The sequence below is a fragment of the Moschus berezovskii genome, chromosome 1, assembly GCF_049115385.1.
Source record: "Moschus berezovskii isolate FMDL1 chromosome 1, NW_MosBer_1.0, whole genome shotgun sequence".
Lineage (NCBI taxonomy): Eukaryota > Metazoa > Chordata > Mammalia > Artiodactyla > Moschidae > Moschus > Moschus berezovskii.
Genome location: NC_142460.1, coordinates 41954277 through 41975756, shown reverse-complemented (window position 1 = coordinate 41975756; position 21480 = coordinate 41954277). Strand labels below are relative to the sequence as shown.

The window sequence follows — 21480 nt, the reverse complement described above, 5'->3', positions numbered from 1 at the left end:
TACTTATGCACTCACTCTTTCAAAACGAGTTTTAGGGAAAACACCAATTTTAAACCCCAATGATTTATTCGTTTACTCTTTGGGAACAAAGAAATCAGTCTTCCCCTATTAGCCTGTGAGCTTCGGTAATGAAGTTAATTTGTCTTAAATCATCTCTATAGTCATTTTATTTAAAATGTTTGTTGAACAAATCCAAAATCAATTAATAATGTCGTGCCCTGAAGAATGAACTGATCTCCACAAGCAAGATGTCAAGGCCCCTTGCAGACTAATCTTACTTAGTCTCACTCACTCCCCCACGGTCCTGGTCGGATACGGGTCAAGGCGAAGGTGCGGTGGGCGGTTACCACGGGGCGCTGGGGGCGTGGCCCCGCAGCCTCGCTCCGCCCCTGGCGCGCTTACTCTCCTCGTCGGCTCCGCCAGCAAGGAGAGAGGGCGTGGCCTCGGAGCCTCCTCCATCCTAGGGTCGAGCCGGAGGGATGTTGCCTGCTCAGGAGGAAGCCGACAGGACGGTGTTTGTGGGAAATTTAGAGGCTCGAGTGCGGGAAGAGATTCTTTACGAGCTGTTCCTTCAGGTACAGTCGGCAGGGAAGGGGTATCAGAGGGGCGGAGCGCGTCGAGCCGGAAGCGCAGCAGGAGGGGCGGGGCGCACCTGAACCATCCGGAGTCCGGCTCCCTTTCCCTCTGCAGCCTTTGCTCTGGTTTTAATTTAGTTCCGCTTTGGCTCAGCTGTCTCCAGGTTAGCAAGTGGGCAGTGAAGTGGCGAAAAGTGCACCACATTCCCAACCCTTCCCCTTTCCATCCCCATTGCAGAGTCCTGGGGTGTGCAGTGACTGGGATACCCCCAACCCCAAACCCTGAGTCAGGGCTTTGCAGAGGCGGCCTGGGCCTTGGTGTGCTCAGGAAAAACAGAAAACAGCTCTGTCACTGTCTTCTTCAGATAATAAGCACCCTGACGCCTTACATCCCGCGAAATGAGAGGTATATATTTTTAAATTCTTCCGTATATGTTACTTACTCTCCCAAGCCCTTTTATACAGGAGATGATTTTACTCCAGAATAAATGAGCTTTCTGCATAATTTGGGCAGCCAAATCATGACTGAGACCAATTGATACCCTGACTAGTTCCCTTTATTTCATACCAAGAGGATCTTACGAAAACTTTTCCAGACCTGATAACTTATGTCTCCTGTATACACCTACTGTATACACATAGATCTTACTTGCTAAAGAGATATCCACATTCGGCCAATCATTTAACCGTTTAATGATCTATAATTACAATGACAGTAAGTAAGGCGCTAGGCATACGCATTTGAGACAGTCCTTGGTCTTTCTAAAAGGAGAAATTTTAAATTAATTATCGTGTTTTAAAATAATGTGCAAAAAGAGGGACATTTAGTACGGCAAAGTTGTTTTAAGTGTGAGTTCTGTTATCTGCAATGTGATTTTGGCCAAGAACATAAATAGCTCAGCACCACAGTTTCCTCAAATGTCAACAGGAGTCATAGTATCTGCAGTATGATGGAGTGTGAAGATTGAGTAAACTCATCCAGATCAGACAGAACTGAACCTGGTACTTCCTAAGTGTTTGCTGCTGCTGCTACTGCTAAATAGTACTACTATTACTATTAATAATATTACTGATGCTTATATCAAGAGAAATCAAAAGTGACTTTCCTCTATCAGAATAAGAGCAAGTTCCAAGGGAGACAATAGCAAACTAAATACCGAAGGCTAAGCATGAGTACCAGAGATGAAAGGGGTTCTTTATGTAGTTTCTGCAAGGCTCTACATTTGTGTCTGAACTAAAGCGCCCCTCTGTTAATTATGAAGTGAAAGTGGAAGTGTTAGTCGCTCAGTCCTGTCTGACTCTTTGCAACACCGTAGACGGTAGCCCGCCAGGCTCCTCTGTCCATAGGATTTTCCAGGCAAGAAAACTGGAGTGGGTTGACATTTCCTTCTCCAGGGGCTCTTCCCAACCCAGGGATCAAACCCGGGTCTCCTGCATTGCAAGCAGGCTCTTTACCATCTGAACCACCAACAGATGCACACAATTTGATAGAATTTTCTCCAGGAACACAGTTTCCTTTCTTGTACATAAAACATTACTTGAAAAATACTGCTGATTTTAAGGCTTTAATGCTTATTCTTCTAACTTGCCATCCTTTTAAATCTGCTGTTTTTAATATAGTCTAATACTTGTCTTTTCCTGCAGTTATTTTTCATCCTAGTATTACTTGGAATTTATCATTCTAACTTAAAAAAAAAAAAAGGAAAGAAGAAGAGGAGGGATGGAGGGAGGTAGAATGAAAGTTTATAGTTCTTTTTCTCCAGAAAGCTTCTCTCATGTTGAGCCAACAAAAAAGAGGGGGGTGGGAATGATGAAGTCAGTGAGATGGATAGTCCTGAATGCCCCCCATGCACATATATTATTTCTAGTCAATAGGTACTGGATCTGTATCAGTTGTATGTGAAACTACAAGATACATTAGATAGATTGATAGGTAGTCTCATTTTTTAATAATTTCTATCTAAACGTTCATCTGTATTAGATCAGGCAGCAAAGCATTTGTTTTTATTTTTGCCTATGCTCTTCTGTATTCTGGGAGGATTTACTAAAGTGAGGTGTCTTTTAGAAAGGCTTCAACCCAGCAAAACATAGTAAATCTTGACAACTGGCAGCACTATTTGTGTGTTTGACTCTGGTTTTAAAATACTAAAAACTTATGATGTGATTTTTTACTACCAGCAGTTCTTCTTGTTGAATTTCATCTTTTAAAATACATGGGTATATTTTTGAATTTGTAAAATTCAAAGCATGTAAGCATATTCTGTCCATTTTTTATTTCATATATTTAATATCACTTGTGGAAAAACACTGATTAAAATTGATTTGTTTTATTACTATATGGTTCTCCTTTTTACTAGTTTCTTTCAAATTTCTGATTATCCTTGGAAGAGTGAAAATCAGGTTTAATATCTTTGTACTTTTAACCAAGAAATCTGAGCCAGGAAGATCCCCTGGAGAAGGAAATAGCAACCCACTCCAGTATTCTTGCCTGAAAAATCCCATGGACAGAGGAGCCTGGTGGACTATAGTCCAAAGGATCACAGTCCGGTGCAACTGAGAGACTAAGCACAGCACAGCACAGAGATCTCAAGGGGAAAGATAATGAATTTAGCTTCAAATGTGTTGAGTTTGAGGTATAATCACATGGAGCTTCCTAGGAGACTGTCTGCATGAATGAGGCATGAGTAGGAAAAAAATAAATTCATTGATAAGGTGGTTCTTGAAGCCAGAAGGGAGGATGAGCTATTCCCTGGGAAAGTAGAGAATAAAGAAAGGAAGATTGAATCCTAAAATACAGTATCATTTTAAAGGTGATAATTAACATTTTTCTTTAGATTAAAAACAATTCCTTAATATACTTATCCAACTCAACAGAGAAAAGCAATCAGTCATTAAAGTGCAATGAAAAAGTATGAGCCATCTACCTTTAAATCTATATAAGACTTGGTAAGTACTTCCTTTAATCATTGTCATGATGGAAATGTGACATTTGAGGATGTAATTAGCACTCTTTTACAATATTTGACTCTGCTTTTGTACTCTGTATTGCTAATTATAGGTTTTAATCACAATAAAATCTGAATATTTTCAATTTTATTTTATCCTATTTTAATAATATACCATGGAATAATATTCCCCAGATGTTAGACTTCAGTTCAGTTCAGTTCAGTTCAGTTCAGTCGCTCAGTCGTGTCCGACTCTCCGCGACCCCATGAATCACAGCACGCCAGGCCTCCCTGTCCATCACCAACTCCCGGAGTTCACTCAAACTCATGTCCACAGAGTCGGTGATGCCATCCAGCCATCTCATTCTCCGTCGTCCCTTACTAATTTTTCATTCTTACAAATAGTGCACCTACTTAAAAGTCTTAAACATATTAAAACACTTTTCCCTTTGAGAATATTTACCAAATTGGCTTAGCATATTAAAATACAGTTTCTGTATAGATCAGAAATTTAATTTCTCTTGTGAAAATGTTTTAATCTTGTCAGGAAAAAAAAAGTAGGCTTTGATGTGATGTTACCAGTTTCTTTATGGTAACATAAACTGAACATCTCAAGGAATACTGGGTTTATCATTTCAGTTATTTTTGAGTTAAAGATGGTTTATATGTGTGGAGGCAAAGTAGTATTTTAATCTTAGATTTAAATGCACTCTAAATTGTTTTGTTAGGCCTATCTTTCCTTTTAAGATTTGGAACTATTACCTAAAATTTCCTGACCTTAACAACATAAGTGTTTTTTGATGAGCCAGAAAATGCCAAAAAACTGTGATGAAGTATGATATTTATTGTTAGGAAAATACGTGATCAAAAGAACTATGTAAAGCTTTTACTGCTAACAGATTTGGAATTTTAGCCTAAATTGAATATAGTTGATTTTCTGAGTGTAAAAAATCTTTCGATTTATGACAAAATAATTTTTAAGTTTCTTGCAGGCTGGGCCATTAACCAAAGTGACTATATGCAAAGACAGAGAAGGAAAGCCGAAATCTTTTGGATTTGTCTGCTTTAAACACCCAGAATCGGTGTCTTATGCCATAGCTCTGCTGAATGGAATTCGTTTATATGGAAGACCAATTAATGTGCAGTATCGATTTGGTAGGTTCTCTCGCTGATGAAATCTTCCAAGTGTGTTTTGTTGGTGGTGTTGTTCCCAGAGGTGTAAACTTTTTTTTTCTCCTATGTTTTTTATGTTATAGCCTAAGACCAAAAAAGTGCTCCTGTAACCTCTTAAAATTTCTCAGAACACATTCATAATGTTATGTGATTAGTTAATACTACCAATGACATTGCCAAATCCATAGCGTCTTTTCTACATTAAAATTTAAAGTGGTCTCTTTTATTGTCAGCCAGCAAATAGCCATGATGTTTGCTATTGGCTGTTAAAAATTAAACAAATCTAAGTGAACTGGGGATACCCAACTCTAGCTTTTATGCAGCAAGGCTGTTTGCTGATCTTCTTGTCAATGGTATCAAATATCTACCATTTGGAAGATACGGTGGGTGCCTTAGTCTTTGTCCTGGGTTTACCGTGTTGTACATATCACCCTGGGTCTGATCTCTGTAAAAGCAGCTGGACAAAGGCTGACCCTTCATAGCCACAGAGAAAAGCTTCCTGACATGAATGGCCTCAAACACCTTCTCCTGCCTCACATCAACACTGTTCATCATTGGTTAGATGCCCAGAGAATGTGGCACTATTACTCTAGCCCTTTCATAGTTTGATGGACTCATAGAGGCAGTGCTTATACTTATGTTGCAATGCTTATAGTACTTATGTTCATTCCTTCCTCAATGATTCAGGTTTATGGATGTACCCCTGGTTTGGTTTTTATTCTTCTTGCTGTACTGAAAAAAACACAAGAATAAGAAAACACTGCTGTCTTGTTGCAAAGGAAAAGGGCCACTTCACATTTCATTTTATTTTGTCTTAACGAAGATAATTAATTGGCTGCATCGTGTTCTCAAGTACCATCTGATTAACTCATACCAACAGTAAAACAAGCCAGGCCATATTGTGTTCTGACACATCCCCAGCCAGCTGCTCAGTGGCCTCTGTCAGATTACATTCACATTTGTCAGTGCAGTTTAGAGAACTCATGCCTTCTACACAGAAGGCAAATAACACTGATTATTTGCCATCTTTAGTTTACAGGTATGTATTAGCAAGCAGCATTATATACTTTGTATGGCCCTATGTCAGCCTAATTCTTTTCTACAGTCATTGCTTTGGACAAAACTTGGTTATAATTCAGGCTCTTATAGTGATATAAGCAACCTTATAAGTAGTACTTGGGAGGTTGGAAACATCTTGTGTATTTTATATGGAGTTTTTGAAAATGACTTAATGTGAGAACTCCAAAAAGATGTACCATGAAGTAATCTGTTATTCTCTTTCTTTTGAAGGGAGCTCTCGCTCTTGTGAACCTGCTAACCAAAGTTTTGAAAGCTGTGTTAAGATAAATTCACACAGCTACAGGTAATTAAAAATATTTTTTTCATAAAAGGAGGGCAAATAAATATGGTCTTAATACCAGGAAGGGTTTTCATGTATCCCATAAAACCTTTCTATTTAGACATCAGTTCAGTTCAGTTCAGTCGCTCAGTCGTGTCCGGCTCTCTGCGACCCCATGAATCAGCACTCCAGGCCTCCCTGTCCATCACCAACTCCTGGAGTTCACTCAAACTCATGTCCATCGAGTCGGTGATGCCATCCAGCCATCTCATTCTCTGTCGTCCTCATCTCCTCCCGCCCCCAATCCCGCCCAGCATCAGAGTCTTTTCCAGTGTGTCAACTCTTTGCATGAGGTGGCCAAAGTATTGGAGTTTCAGTTTAAGCATCAGTCCTTCCAATGAACACCCAGGATTGATCTCCTCTAGAATGGACTGCTTGGATCTCCTTGCAGTCCAAGGGACTCTCAAGAGTCTTCTCCAGCACCACAGTTCAAAAGCATCAATTCTTCGGCGATCAGCTTTCTTCACAGTCCAACTCTCACATCCATACATGACCACGGGAAAAACCATAGCCTTGACTAGATGGATCTTGGTTGGCAAAGTAATTTCTCTGCTTTTTAATATGCTGTCTAGTTTGGTCATAACTTTCCTTCCAAGGAGTAAGCGTCTTTTAATTTCATGGCTGCAATAGATTAATATTAAAGAATTCATTTTTTCTGAAGCCATGAAAAGTGACAGAAAGTATTTTCATTTAAAATTCAGTCAATATTTTCTGCAGTAGGTGGGAGAGATTTATATTTGTAGCATTGCTTATAGATTACCGTATACTTTTCATTACTATGAAATCACTTAAGTGTGCAAAGTCTCACTGTGATGGATCATAGAAATACTGTTATCCATATTTTATACTTGAATAAATATGGAGATGCAAAAGTTAACTAATTGCCAACGGCACAAAGATGAAAAGGTGTTAGTTTCTAGGCTTGAAATTAAGCCATTGAACATTAAGTCACTCTACTATTTATTTTACTACTTTTTAGAATTTCTCTATGGTAATTTTCAAAATATTCTCATATTTGATGTAGGCTTATTTCTTGATGCAACCGTAGCCAGCAGGGACACTCTCAGTTTAGCTATACCAAAGGTCGTGGGACAGAAAGTCTCCCAAACCAGATTAAGATGCTCAAATCACAGCATTTGTTAAACCAATTTAAAAGATACAGTGAAAAGCAAAAGGAAAGCTTTGGGTATTGGATAATTTAACATTTGGAGGATAGGATACAAGTACGCAGAAGACCCTACTAGCCGAGTTCTGGTTACACTGATATTCATACGACCTGTTTGTCTCTCTATTGCATCAGCCTTCCCCACTGATTGTGTGGTTATTAGCCCTAGAGTGGGCTTCCCAGGTGGCTCTAGTGATAAAGAACCATCTCCCGATGCAGGAGACTTAAGAGACGCAGGTTCCATCCCTAGGTCAGGAAGATCCCCTGGAGAAGGCATGGCAACCCACTCCAGTATTCTTGCCTGGAGAATCTCTGGACAGGCTACAAGCCTGGCAGGCCACAGTCCACAGGGTCGCACAGACTCAGACACAGCTGAAGCAACTTAGCAAGTACACACGAGCACTAGAGTTGAGGTTAGAGTAAGAGATTCCATTCAGATAGGAAGTTCCTAGAGCTAATCACACTTACTTGCTTTCTCAAAGAGATAGAGGGGCAATATACCTGGCCACAGAAGGAGGTCCATACCCACAAAGTCTACCTGAGTTTCTTAGGCAGAGCAGACACAAGAACAGCATAATTTAGCCCAGAGGCGCCATGGGAATGACTTGGTCTTTCCTTCCCTTTCTACCCATGACTAACAGCCTTATTTGTTCCATCGTATTTTCTACTGAATCTATCTGTGGCATCTCTTAACACATACTAAATTATTTATTTTGAATATTTAATATATGTTATGAATTCTGCCTATGTCTACTAGTCACTTGCTTGTTCTAATTACGGTATCATCACTATCTCATAAATCTCTATTAGCTGAGTTCTAGCTACACTAACGGAGAAGGCAATGGCAAGCCACTCCAGTACTCTTGCCTAGAAAATCCCATGGATGGAGGAGCCTGGTAGGCTGCAGTCTGTGGGGTCGCTATGGGTCAGACACGACTGAGCGACTTCACTTTCACTTTTCACTTTCACACATTGAAGAAGGAAATGGCAACCCACTCCAGTGTTCTTGCCTGGAGAATCCCAGGGACGGTGGAGCCTGGTGGGCTGCCGTCTATGGGGTCACACAGAGTTGGACACGACTGAAGTGACTTAGCAGCAGCAGCAGAAGCAGCTACACTAATGTTCATAGCCCCTGTTTCTCTCTGATCCATCAGTGTATCTTTCACAAAGGCTACCATATGCTTTTCTTCTGAGTTTTATCCATGCTGGTTGTTTTCTTGTTCTGTGGCAGAACTAAATGTTCTCAAGTAAACTAACAACACTGAACCTCCCATGCCTGCTAATTATATCCACCCTCCTAAGCATAGAAGAGTGACCTCTTAGGACTGGCAGTTACCCAGACTCATCTTTTGGAGACGTACTGCACCCCACGCATAACACAGCGTGCTCCATGTCCTCATTGGCCCTCACATTTCTAAATCAGTGAAATCGGGACAAAGTAGGTGTTGAAATCAGACTATCTGAATTTGAATCCTGCCTGTGTCACTTTATTAACAGTACAACCCTGGACAAATGATCACACTGTACCTCATATCTACAATGAGGATAATTATTGTCGGAATCAAGTTTTATAGTTTAAAGGTATTTAAAATAGTGGACATATAGCAAGTATCCAGTGAGTACTTTCAGCAAATGTTGGCAGGAAGTGGTGGTGATTCACTTCCTTGGTATGAAAGGAACTGTAGACTCATGAATTGAGCCATTTAGGTTACATAAAAACTTCCCCTCTTCTTCTAGTGAGAAAAGATACCTCTTTTTCCTTATGAGTTTGGAAAAAAGCAAGGTATTGCTAGGTGTGGGGCAGAAGAACACTAGATGAAAAACTAGAAGACAGCAGTAACTCATACATGTTCTACTTCTGTTTAATATATGTTTAATTATCACAAATTCTAGGCTGAAAGATCAGAGATAGGTATATATTCCATAACACTCCACTTCACTCCGTTCCGTTCCGTCGCTCAGTCGTGTCCGACTCTATGCGACCCCATGGACTGTAGCCTACCAGGCTTCTCTGTCCATGGGATTCTCCAGGCAAGAATACTGGAGTGGGTTACCGTTTCCTTCTCCAGGGGATCTTCCCGACCCAGGGATCAAACCCGGGTCTCCCGCTTTGGAGGCAGACGCTTTAACCTCTGAGCCACCAGGGAAGCACCTCCACTTCACTGGTGACACCTTATTCTTCTAGTATGTGCTGCATTATAAAGGAAGAATGAGAAAAGGTCATAGTGTCCTAGAAGGGTTGTACAGGGAATGCTGCTCTTGTCATACACTAGTCTTTCACTAGTCTTCCTTGGAGATGTGTTTTTGTGCTTGTTATTACCTCTTACACTTTCTGCTTTTAGGAAATAGTTCCTGTATTAGTGCGCTTGTGTTAGTCACTCAGTCGTGTTCGACTGTTCGCAACCCCACGGACTATAGCCTCCAGGCTTCTCTGTCCATGGGATTCTTCAGGAAAAAATACTGGAATGTGTTGCTATTCCCGTCTGCAGGGGATCTTTCCAACCCAAGGATCAAAACCTATCTCCGGCCTTGCAAGCAGATTCTTTACCGTCTCAGCCACCAGTGCTAGTTCAGTTAGTTCAGTTGCTCAGTTGTGTCCAATTCTTTGCAAGCCCGTGGACTAGAGCACGCCAGGCATCCCTGTCCATCACCAACTCCTGGAGCTTGCTCAAACTCATGTCCATCAAGTCATTGAAGCCTTCCAACCATCTTATCCTCTGTTATCCCCTTCACCTCCTGCCTTCAGTCTTTGCCAGCATCAGAATCTTCTCCAGTGAGTTAGTTCTTCACATCAGATGCCCAAAGTTTCAGCTTCAGCATCAGTCCTTCCAATGAATATTCAGGACTGATTTCCTTTAGGATGGACTGGTTGGATCTCCTTGCAGTGCAAGGGACTCTCAAGAGTCTTCTCAAACACCACAGTTCAAAAGCATCAATTCTTCGGTGCTCAGCTTTCTTTGTAGTCCAACTCTCACATCCATACATGACTACTGGAAAAACCATAGCTTTGACTATATGGACCTTTGTTGGCAAAGTAATGTCTCTGCTTTTTAATATGCTATCTAGGTTGGTCATAGCTTTTCTTCCAAGGAGCAAGCATCTTTTAAATTCATGAGTGCAGTCACCATCTGCAGTGATTTTGGAGCCCCAAAAAATGAAATCAGTCACTGTTACCATTGTTTCCCCATTTATTTGCCGTGAACTGATGGGACGAGAAGCCATGATCTTAGTTTTCTGAGTGTTGAATTTTAAACCAACTTTCTCTCTCTCCTCTTTCACTTTCATCCAGTGGCTCTTAATTCTTCTTCACTTTCTGCCGTAAGAGTGGTGTCATCTGCGTGTCTGAGGTTATTGATATTTTCTCCTGGCAGTTTGATTCCAGCTTGTGCTTCATCCAGCCCATTATTTCTCATGATGTATTCTGCATATAAGTTAAATAAGCAGGGTGACAATATACAGCCTTGACATACACCTTTCCTGATTAGGAGCCAGCCTGTTCCATGTACAGTTCTAACTATTGCTTCCTGACCTGCATACAGATTTGTCAGGAGGCAGGTAAGGTGGTCTGGTATTCCCATCTCTTTCAGAATTTTCCACATTTGTTGTGATCCAAACAGTCAAAGGCTTTGGCATAGTCAATAAAGCAGAAATAGATGTTTTTCTAGAACTCTCTTGCTTTTTTGATAATCCAACAGATGTTGGCAGTTTGATCTCTGGCTCCTCTGCCTTTTCTAAAACCAACTTGACCATCTGGAAGTTCACGATACATGTACTATTCAATCCTGGCTTGGAGAATCTTGAGCATTACTTTGCTAGCATGTGAGATGAGTGCAATTGTGTGGTAGTTTGAATATTCTTTGGCATTGCCTTTCTTAGGGATTGGAATGAGAACTGATCTTTTCCAGTCCTGTGGCCACTGCTAAGTTTTCCAAATTTGCTGGCATATTGAGTGCAGCACTTCAACAGAATCATCTTTCAGGGTTTGAAATAGCTCAACTAGAATTCCATCACCTCCACTAGCTTTGTCTGAGGTGATGCTTCCTAAGGCCCACTTGACTTTGCATTCCAGGATGTCTGGCTCTAGATGAGTGATCACACCATCGTGATTATCTGGGTCATGCAGATCTTTTTTGTGTAGTTCTTCTGTGTATTCTTGCCACCTCTTAATATCTTCTGCTTCTGCTAGGTCCATACGACTTCTGTCATTTGTTGTGCCCATCTTTGCATGAAATGTTCCCTTGGTATCTCTAGTTTTCTTGAAGAGATCGCTAGTCTTTCCCATTCTGTTGTTCTCCTCTCTTTCTTTGCACTGATCACTGAGGAAGGCTTTCTCATCTCTCCTTGCTATTCTTTGGAAATCTGAATCAAATGGGTATATCTTTCCTTTTCTCCTTTGCCTTTAGCTTCTCAGTGCTAAGACCGCCGTAAAAAGTATCACAAACGAAGTTAAACACAGAAATGTATTGTCTCACAGCTCAAAGTCCAAAATCAAGCTGACTGCTAGAGTTCCTTTTAAGGGCAATGAGAAAGAATCTGTTCTGTGCCTCTTGACAAAGAATCTGTTCTGTGCCTCTCTCATGTGTGCTGTACTGTGCTTAGTTGCTCAGTCATGTTTGACTCTACAACCCCACAGACTGTAGCCTGCCAGGCTCCTCTATCCATGGGATTCTCCAGGCAAGGATACTAGAGTGGGTTGCCATGTCGTCCTCCAGGGGATCTTCCCAACCCAGGGATGGAACCCAGTTCTCCCACATTGCAGGTGGATTCTTTACCGTTTGAACCACCAGGGAAGCCAGTGCCTCTCTCATAGCTTCCCAAGATTTGCTGGCAATCGTTGATATTCCTTGACATGTACAAGCGTCACCCGGTTCTCTGCCTTCATCTCCACATGATGTTCTCCCTGTATGCGTCTGTCTCCACAAGTTTCCCCTTTGACTATAATAAGGAAGGATACCTGTCTAGCACATCCTACTCCAGTATGACCTCCTCTTAGCTAATTACATCTGCAGCAACCCTATTTCCAAATAAGGTCACAGTTCAGTTCAGTCGCTCAGTCGTGTCTGACTCTTTGCTACCCTATGGACTTCAGCACACCAGGCTTCCCTGTTGGTCCATCACCAACTCCCGAGCTTGCTCAAACTCATGTCCATCGAGTCAGTGATGCCATCCAACCATCTCATCCTCTGTCATCCCCTTCTTCTCCTGCCTTCTATATTTCCCAGCATCAGGGTCTTTTCCAGTGAGTCACTTCACATCAGGTGGCCAAAGTATTGGAGTTTCAGCTTCAGCGTCAGTCCTTCCAATGTGTATTCAGGACTGATATCCTCTAGGATGGACTGGTTCGATCTCCTTGCAGTCCAAGGGACTCTCAAGAGTCTTCTCCAACACCACAGTTCAAAAGCATCAATTCTTCGGTGCTCAGCTTTCTTTATAGTCTAACTCTCACATATATGGTTACATTCTGAATTATTTAGGGTTGGGACTACAGCATATAAATTTTGAGTTAACACAGTTCAACTTGTAACTTCCCAATTTACATGTGACTCCTCTATGGAGAAACATATGCACGCCCTGAGATTCTCATGGGAAAGATAGTGGTTTTAGAAATTTTGCAGCTGTTTTTATAATGATGCTAATCTCACCACCTCTGCTACTGGGTCACATCTTCCCCAGTCTGTACCCTCATTGTGCTTGTTTCTTTACCATCACTTCGTGCAAACACATGTTCACGTCTCCTTGAATTTTGTCTCCAAATCAGTCTATTATATTTAACCCTTCTTCTCACTGAAAAATTATCCTTCACATCTTTACTTCCTATTCACTTCTTAATCCCACTGTTGTTTGAAAGCTGTTCTTTTGACAGGTTGTTGTCAGGAGTCTTCTGATCAATGATAGAGTAGCTCTGATGCTTATCCAGTTTACTCAAACAACCAGAACTGTCTAAGTATTTCCTTACTGAAACCCACTTTTCCACTGGCTTCTGTGATCCTGCTCTCACCATGAACCAACGCCTATCAGTCTGACAGCTTCTTGTTGTTCTCCTGCCCTTGTCTTTGGCTCCATCTGCCTGTTTTAATTCACCCTTCCCACAGTAAACTTCCTGTCCTAAGATTAGCAGCATTAGCGTTAAAATTGTGGCATACTGTGGAGCAAGTAGAAGTGAAGACTAGCTATAATGTGGACTAGCTGAGAATCCAGCCAGTACATATAACATTGGAATTTATCAGAGATCTCCATAGATGCAAACATTACGTATATAAATGAAAATTTCAGACACTTCTGATGTTAATCGGGGATTGTGCATGTGTGCAAATTCACTTCAGTCGTGTCTGTCTCTTTGCAACCCTATGGACCATAACCCCCCAGGATCCTCTGTCCATGGAATTCTCCAGGCAAGAATACTGAAGTGGGTTGCCATACCCTCCTCCAGGGGATTTTCCCAACCCAGGAATTGAACCTGAGTCTCTCACATCTTCTGCATTGGCAGGCGGATTCTTTACTGCTATCACTGTGTGGAAGAAATCACCAAATATGTGTTCATGCTAATATCAGCAGCCCGTTTAACAGAGAGCATAATTTTTTTACTTAAGCAGTGAAAGTACGTTCAAAAATTAATTGAAAAACTTCCTGTTTTTCTTTCACCTTTTTTTATTTGTAGAAGATTGAGTGTACACTTGGTGATTATTATTGACTTACTTTGCTTTCTTCATATCTGAGTGTTCTATGCATTTATACAACTATAACATTGATTAACATTTTCCTATCAGAAAGCCAAATGTGACTCTATATATTGAGATTTCAGTATGTGGTAATAAGACTCGATATACTGCTATGTCACTACATCCTCAGTGTAATATGTTTAAAGTTAATTTATCTTAATTGAGCTTTTAGAGAAGTTCTTTAATTATGAAGCTGTCTCTTTTTTTTAAGACTAGAGTACCTCTGTCCATAGGAATTGTAACTTCATATTACTTCTTTTACCTCCCTCAAGAAATGAAGAAGCCATGGGCAGATCTTCCTTTTCCATGCAGTTCGCTCCAATTAATAATGCATCTTTATCTCAAGAATATTTTCTCTTTCAGAAGATGGTAAGTTTGATATGCCTTTGGTTGAAAATGTAACATGATAATACAGACTATAAAGGATATGAAAACTGCCTGGAACTTAAGCTCAACTCTAAGCCTAGAGTGAAGGCAGAATATGCCTTGAGCACTGTGCCCCAGTGGCGATCTGCTCTTTCATCTGAAATCGATCATCTGAAATCCCACACATATTATCTCCACAAACAGCCAGTGTATCAGTGAAAAATGGCAGATGCCAATGATAATGCACTGTGATAAAGCAAAATTTGAATCACTTAAATGACTATATTTTTAAAATTTAAAAGGTATGTTTCTAGAATTGAATACTAGAATTGAATGAAGCATTTTGATCGAGTGTAGTCATCAATCACCATATACTGCTTTTGTACATAGATTTTTAACTGAAGGCAAAGTTTCTCAATTGGTAGAGTCAACTACCTTATTTCCAAAGACTCTCAAAAAATGTGCTTCTGGCCTAGAAATCACAGTGGGGGACTATATTGTTAAAGGGGAACTTAGGAAATGTTTTCTTCTAACTTCTCATTTTATACATAATAAAATTGAGGTTCAGAGATTAATCAGCAAGCCCAAGATTATACAACTTGTTAATTACAGCTGTGGGACTATAACACAGGTATTCTGATTAACAAGAGATTTCTTGCAAACATGCAACGTACATATGAGCTTCAGATTTTTCAAATAGCCATTTTCACTTTGTAAACATAATGAAAGTTGATAATTTAATTTTTGGAAAAAACTTTTCTTGGTTATACGGTCTGTGCTTAGTTGTGTCTGACTCGTTTATGACCCTGTGGACTATAGCCCACCAGGCTTCTCTGTCCATGGGATTTCCCAGGCAAGAATACTGGAGTAGGTAGCCATTTCCTTCTCTAGAGAATCTTCCCAACCCAGGGATCAAACCCAAGTCTCCTGCCTTATAGGCAGAATCTTTACCGACTGAGCCGTCAGGAAAGCCCTTTCCTTGTTTATGGTGAGATATTAATAAACAGCCAGTTCTCATCTAAAACCATCAATATCTTCTTTGTGGCATTAGTTTTATCTTTGATGATATGAGCAATACATCCATACACATACACACACACAAGAGCTTGTTTTCCCTATTAATCTTTTTTAATGGAAGTAAATATGATCACACTGTCCACAGTATGCTATTTATACTTTCATTCAAAAATATTTATAAGTATCAATGTTGCCCCATTCAGTATTACTGGTTACTAATTTTATTTTTTATTTTTAGTTGGAGGAAAATTGCTTAACCATGCTGTGTTGGTTTCTGCTGTACAACAGCATGAATCAGCCCTCAGTTCAGTTCAGTTCAGTTCAGTCGCTCAGTCGTGTCCGACTCTCTGTGACCCCATGAATCACAGCACGCCAGGCCTCCCTGTCCATCAACAACTCCCGGAGTTCACTAAAGCTCATGTACACAGAGTCGGTGATGCCATCCAGCCATCTCATTCTCTGTCGTCCCCGTCTCCTCCCGCCCCCAACCTTTCCCAGCATCAGAGTCTTTTCTAGTGAGTCAACTCGTCGCATGAGGTGGCCAAAGTATTGGAGTTTCAGCTTTAGCATCAGTCCTTCCAATGAACACCCAGGATTGATCTCCTTGCAGTCCAAGGGACTCTCAAAAGTCTTCTCCAGCACCGCAGTTCAAAAGCATCAATTCTTCGGCGATCAGCTTTCTTCACAGTCCAACTCTCACATCCATACATGACCACAGGAAAAACCATAGCCTTGACTAGACGGACCTTTGTTGGCAAAGTAATGTCTCTGCTTTTTAATATACTATCTAGGTTGGTCATAACTTTCCTTCCAAGGAGTAAGCGTCTTTTAATTTCATGGCTGCAATCAGCATCCACAGTGATTTTACATATATGCCCTCCCTCTTGAGCCTCCCTCCTCCCCACCAAATCCGAGCCCTCTAGGTCATCGCAGAGCACTGAGGTGAACTCAGCTCCCTGTGTGTTGCAGCAGCTTCCCTCTAGCTGTCTGTTTTACACGTGGTGATGTATTTTTGTCAACGCTGCTCTCTTGGTTTGTCCCACGCTCTCCTCCTGCCGCATTCACAAGTCTGCTCTCTGTGTCTCTGTCTCTATCCCTGAATAGGTCCTTAATCTACTTTGAATAGCTGGAAATTTGACTTAATCTTAAGAATTGACTGCTGTGCTGTCAAATATGGTGACTATCAGCCATCCATAAGGAGTGATTTTTTTCATTTTACTTAATTTTAATTAAAGTTTAAGTTTAGAAACAGAAACAATGCAGTTATTGCAAAACTTTGAAGTGTGTTTGAAAAAAAAAAACTTGGGTATGTATGTCTACTATTTCAACTAAATTTTATATACTCTAAATTCTGATTAAATGTTTTCAATGAAAATTTAGTATCCAAATCAAATATGCTTTTGAATATAAGTATAAATGTATAACTATATAGGGCTTCCCTGGTAGCTCCCTTGGAGAAGGAAATGGCAACCCACTCCAGTGTTCTTGCCTGGAAAACCCCATGGGTGGAGGAGTCTAGTAGGCTATAGTCCACGCGGCCGCGAAGAATTGGACACGACTGAGCGACTTCACTTTCTTTCCCTGGTAGCTCAGTCAGTAAAGAATCTACCTGTAGTGCAGGAGACCCAGCTTCAACTCCTGGGTCGGGAAGATCCCCTGGAAAAGGAAATTGCAGCCCACTCCAGTATTCTTGCCTGGGAAATCCTATGGACAGAGGAGCCTGGAGGGCTACTGTCCATGGGGTCACAAGAGTCAGACACAACTTAGCTACTAAACCACATCCGTAAGTATAAAAGGCACACCAGATTTTAAAGACTTAGTATAAAAAAGTAAAATATCTCATGAATAATTTTTATATTGGTTACATGTTGAAATGACAATATTTTGGACATTTCAGGATAAATAAAATATATTAGGGCTTCACAAGTGACACAGTGATAAATAATCCACCTGCCAATGCAGGAGACACAGGAGATGTGGGTTCAATCCCTGGATCAGGAGCAGCCCCTGGAGTAGGAAATGGCAACTCACTCCAGTATTCTTGCCTGGGAAATTCCATGGACAAAGAAGCCTGGCGGGCTGCAGTCCATGGGATGGCAAAGAATCGGACACAACTGAGCAAATGAGGACACACACAAGATATATTATTTAAATTGCACCTGTTTCATTGTTATTTTCATCCTGTGACTATTAGAAGATTTAAAACTACCTATGTGGGTGAGGCGAGCGGAGCCGGAGATGAGAGCAGAGGCCGAATTCGGGATCTGACAAGATGGCCGGGCTTCCCCGCAGGATTATCAAGAACTGTGGACGGAGGTTCATAATGTTGTACAGGAGGCGCTGAACAAAACCATCCCCAAGAAAACAAAATGTAAAAAGGCAGAATGGTTGTCTGAGGAGGCCTTACAAATAGCTGAGAAGAGAAGTGAATGGCGAAAGAGAAAAGGAAAGATACACCCATCTGAATGCTGAGTTCCAAAGAACAGCAAGAAGAGGAAACCCAGCGTTTGCTTGCAGAACCAGTTCCCGGCATTAAAGCAGAACCAGATGAGAGCAATGCCCGTTATTTTCATGTGGTCATTGCCGGCCCTCAGGATTCCCCCTTTGAGGGAGGGACTTTTAAACTTGAACTATTCCTTCCAAAAGAATACTCAATGGCAGCCCCTAAAGTACGTTTCATGACCAAAATTTATCATCCTAATGTAGACAAGTTGGGAAGAATATGTTTAGATATTTTGAAAGAAAAGTGGTCCCCAGCACTGCAGATCCGCACAGTTCTGCTATCGATCCAGGCTTTGTTAAGTGCTCCCAATCCAGATGATCCATTAGCAAATGATGTAGCAGAGCAATGGAAGACCAACGAAGCCCAAGCCATAGAAACAGCTAGAGCATGGACTAGGCTATATGCCATGAATAATATTTAAATCGATTCGATCGTCAAGTGTGCATCACTTCTCCTGTTCTGCCAAGACTTCTTCCTTTTTTGTTTGCATTTAATGGACACAGTCTTAGAAACATTACAGAATAAAAACCCAGACATCTTCAATCCTTTGGTGATTAAATGCACATTAGCAAATCTATGTCTTGTCCTGATTCACTGTTGTAAAGCATGAGCAGAGGCTAGAAGTATCATCTGGATTGTTGCGAAACGTTTAAAAGCAGTGGCCCCGCTCTGCTTTTATTCATTTTCCCCATCATGGTTTTAAGTATAAAGCACTGTGAATGAAGGTAGTTGTCAGGGTTAGCTGCAGGGGTGTGGGTGTTATTCTTTATTTTATTATTATTATTATTTTTTTTGGTGGGGGGGAAGGTAGTTTTATTTTAATTTTATGGACTCCTTTCCCCCTTTTTATGGTGATCTAATTGCATTGGTTAAAAGCAGCTAACCAGTTCTTTAGAATATGCTCTCTAGCCAAGTCTAACTTTATTTAGACGCTGTAGATGGACAAGCTTGATTGTTCGAACCAAAATGGGAACATTAAACAGACATCACAGCCCTCACTAACAACATTGTGACCTTGCTGTCAAGTATAGAATCTTTCCTTCAAGAAAAAGCTTGTGACCATTTTGTATGACTTGTCTGGAAACTTCTGTAAATCTTATGTTTTAGTAAAATATTTTTTGTTATTCTAAAAAAAAAAAAAAACTACCTATGTGGCTTACATTATATTTCTATAGGATAGCACTAATCTGTATGCTATACACCAGCCGGAATCTTTGTTAATCGTTTAAGGAAACTACTGCATCCCTGTCCTTCTTATACTAACACATGGTTTGGTTTGCTCATAGTTGTTTGTATAATAAATGTAAACTCTTTTCTTTTTTTTTCCTCTGTGGGCTTGTTTTGGTAGGTGAATATGTGTGGGTTTTTCCCCCAGCAGTGGCCTGCGTATAACCCAGCACTGCAGCTTCCTTACTACGAGATGACCGCACCACTTCCTAAGACCACTTCTGCATCTTCCTCACTGAATCATGTTTCAGATCTGGAGGCTGGACCCAGCTCTTACGAATGGACTCACCAGCAGCCAGGTGACTCAGACCTTTATCAGACAAATAAACGAAAGAGGCAGAAACAAAGCAGCGATAGCGACAGTAGCACAGAAAACAGTAGAGGAAATGAGTATAGCCCGAAGTTCCAAAAGTGTAAGAAAAAAAGATACTAGTGTTTACATTCACATGAAATGTATCTCTACTAGTCTTCATTCTCCTGAAGGAAAAATCTGTGTTCTACTAAAGCACCAATTCCATGGCTTTCTTGTCTTCTTTGAAATATATAACAATATGATATCTGACTTGTATTGAATCTTTGTCTTGAATGACAAAAATCTTAAAAACAATATTAATGTGATTTTTGTATTTGTAATGGTGTTGTTAACCAGAAATACACTCGGAGTTGTTATGTTTTAGTATCACTGATAAACTTACAGTAAACCATTAATCAAAAGTCACTTACTGAGCCCTTATGGAGAAGGCACCATGATCTCCTACATTGTTGCCTGTAACCCTCAGCTGAAGTTAGAAGTGGAATGGTCAGTTTTCTGAATGAAACTAATACAAATCTTTGAGTTGTATGTTTTTCCTAAGAAGAGAGAATAAGCAGGGTTCAGTTTCCTTTATTACTAATACTTTATTTTATATCTAAATATCTTGTCTCAGCCTTACTCTCGTACATATTTACTTCTTAAAACAAGGGTATACAACAGTGATACCAAAGGAAAGACGACCATCAGGTGGCTAGCTTTTAGTTCCTTCCCTTTTCATATGATTATATATAAATAGGAACACCTGCCTCTTTACTTCCTACTTATTAATTGTATTTTATGAAAGTTAGTTGGCTATGTCAGTATTTTTTGTCTACCTCTTTTGCCATCCGGGTTGGAGAGCATATATTGGACACATTTAGATCTTGATAATGAACAATAATTTCAGTAGAAATTTTCACTATTGTATGATATTTAATGTTTATCGTAAAATCAGCTTTCCTATTTCTGGACCATTTATTTGCAGGGCTAAACAGACTACATGTAAAATTAATGATTTATTTGGACAATCTTATTAACTTTGTAGCTCGTCATAAACTAGAATGCTGAAAATATTTATTTATTGAATCCATTTGAAAGGATCACACAGCTTCATTAGGAGCTAACCACCCAATTTTAACCATTCTTTGATACTTCTTTTGTGTATTGCATAGCACCTTATAGGTATTTATTATTATTTAAAATAATAAAATATTTTTAGCAAAATTAGTAGGTGAATTTAACTTCTGGTTATGATTATTGTAAGGTCAGGCTCTGATGGTTTCCATTGACTCCGCCCCGAGGTCCCTCACTAGCCCAGATGCTCTTTGTGTTCCTTAAATGGTTATGTTCCTTCCCCTTAAAACTTCTGTTGGCGCTATCTGCCTCTTGCTCCATTCCTTGGCACCTAATCGACGAGAGCCAATGGTCAACTAGTACGTCACTCATGAACTCATTGTCCAGCCTAACACCGGCAAGACCGATCCTGGCCACACACACAAGCGGCTATCGGACGGTTGACCATTCAGAATCTCGCGTTCCTGTGCTTTCCCTTATCTAGGCTTGTTCAGACTGTATGATGTTACTTCCTGCCCAAAAGGCATATAAGCCGCTCCCTGCCTTTGTTCGGTGCAGAACTCCTCGTGGCCATTCTTGCGGTCAGTGGGTTCTGCCCGGGAGCACACTGCCATTAAAGCCTGTTACTTTTTTTCTTCGGTGTCTGGGTCATTTTTCTTACAGCTTTCGGCGCCCATGCGCGAGACCTTACAATTATATAATGCAGTCATGTTTTAAATGTAAATATTAGCCTGTTTCTATCTGACAAATGTGAAAATGTAAATTCTGTTTAATGTAGCTTGATCTATATAACTTCATCTTGCTGAATATTCAAACTAAAAATGCTGACCTTTTTTAAATTAACACTTTCGCAATTTAGAATCATACCAAATCATCTTTCTATGTAAATAGGAAGTGATATATATCTAAAACACATTAACTTCACCACTGCATTTTCTTCAATTCTTACACCTTGCAAATTTGCTAAACCCCAGATTATTTCATTGTAATTGGCATTATAGGAACTATATACACATAAGAAATAT

At 40.3% G+C, this 21480-nt stretch overlaps 1 protein-coding gene across 2 annotated transcripts; it reads left to right on the top strand.

The window, feature by feature from the left end:
• Positions 1-438: 438 nt before the first annotated feature.
• Positions 439-21072, top strand: RBM11 (RNA binding motif protein 11). 2 transcript variants are annotated; one of them, XM_088836145.1, is made up of 6 exons: positions 443-575; positions 941-981; positions 4503-4675; positions 5984-6056; positions 14249-14345; positions 19211-21072. In XM_088836145.1, exons 1-6 carry the CDS (start codon positions 480-482, stop codon positions 19520-19522), a joined length of 792 nt encoding a protein of 263 aa, XP_088692271.1. In that variant the 5' UTR covers positions 443-479; the 3' UTR covers positions 19523-21072. The 2 variants fall into 2 exon arrangements, with proteins under 2 accessions (XP_055278326.2, XP_088692271.1); XM_055422351.2 differs by lacking the exon at positions 941-981 and having other exon boundaries at positions 439-575; positions 4513-4675.
• Positions 21073-21480: the final 408 nt, after the last annotated feature.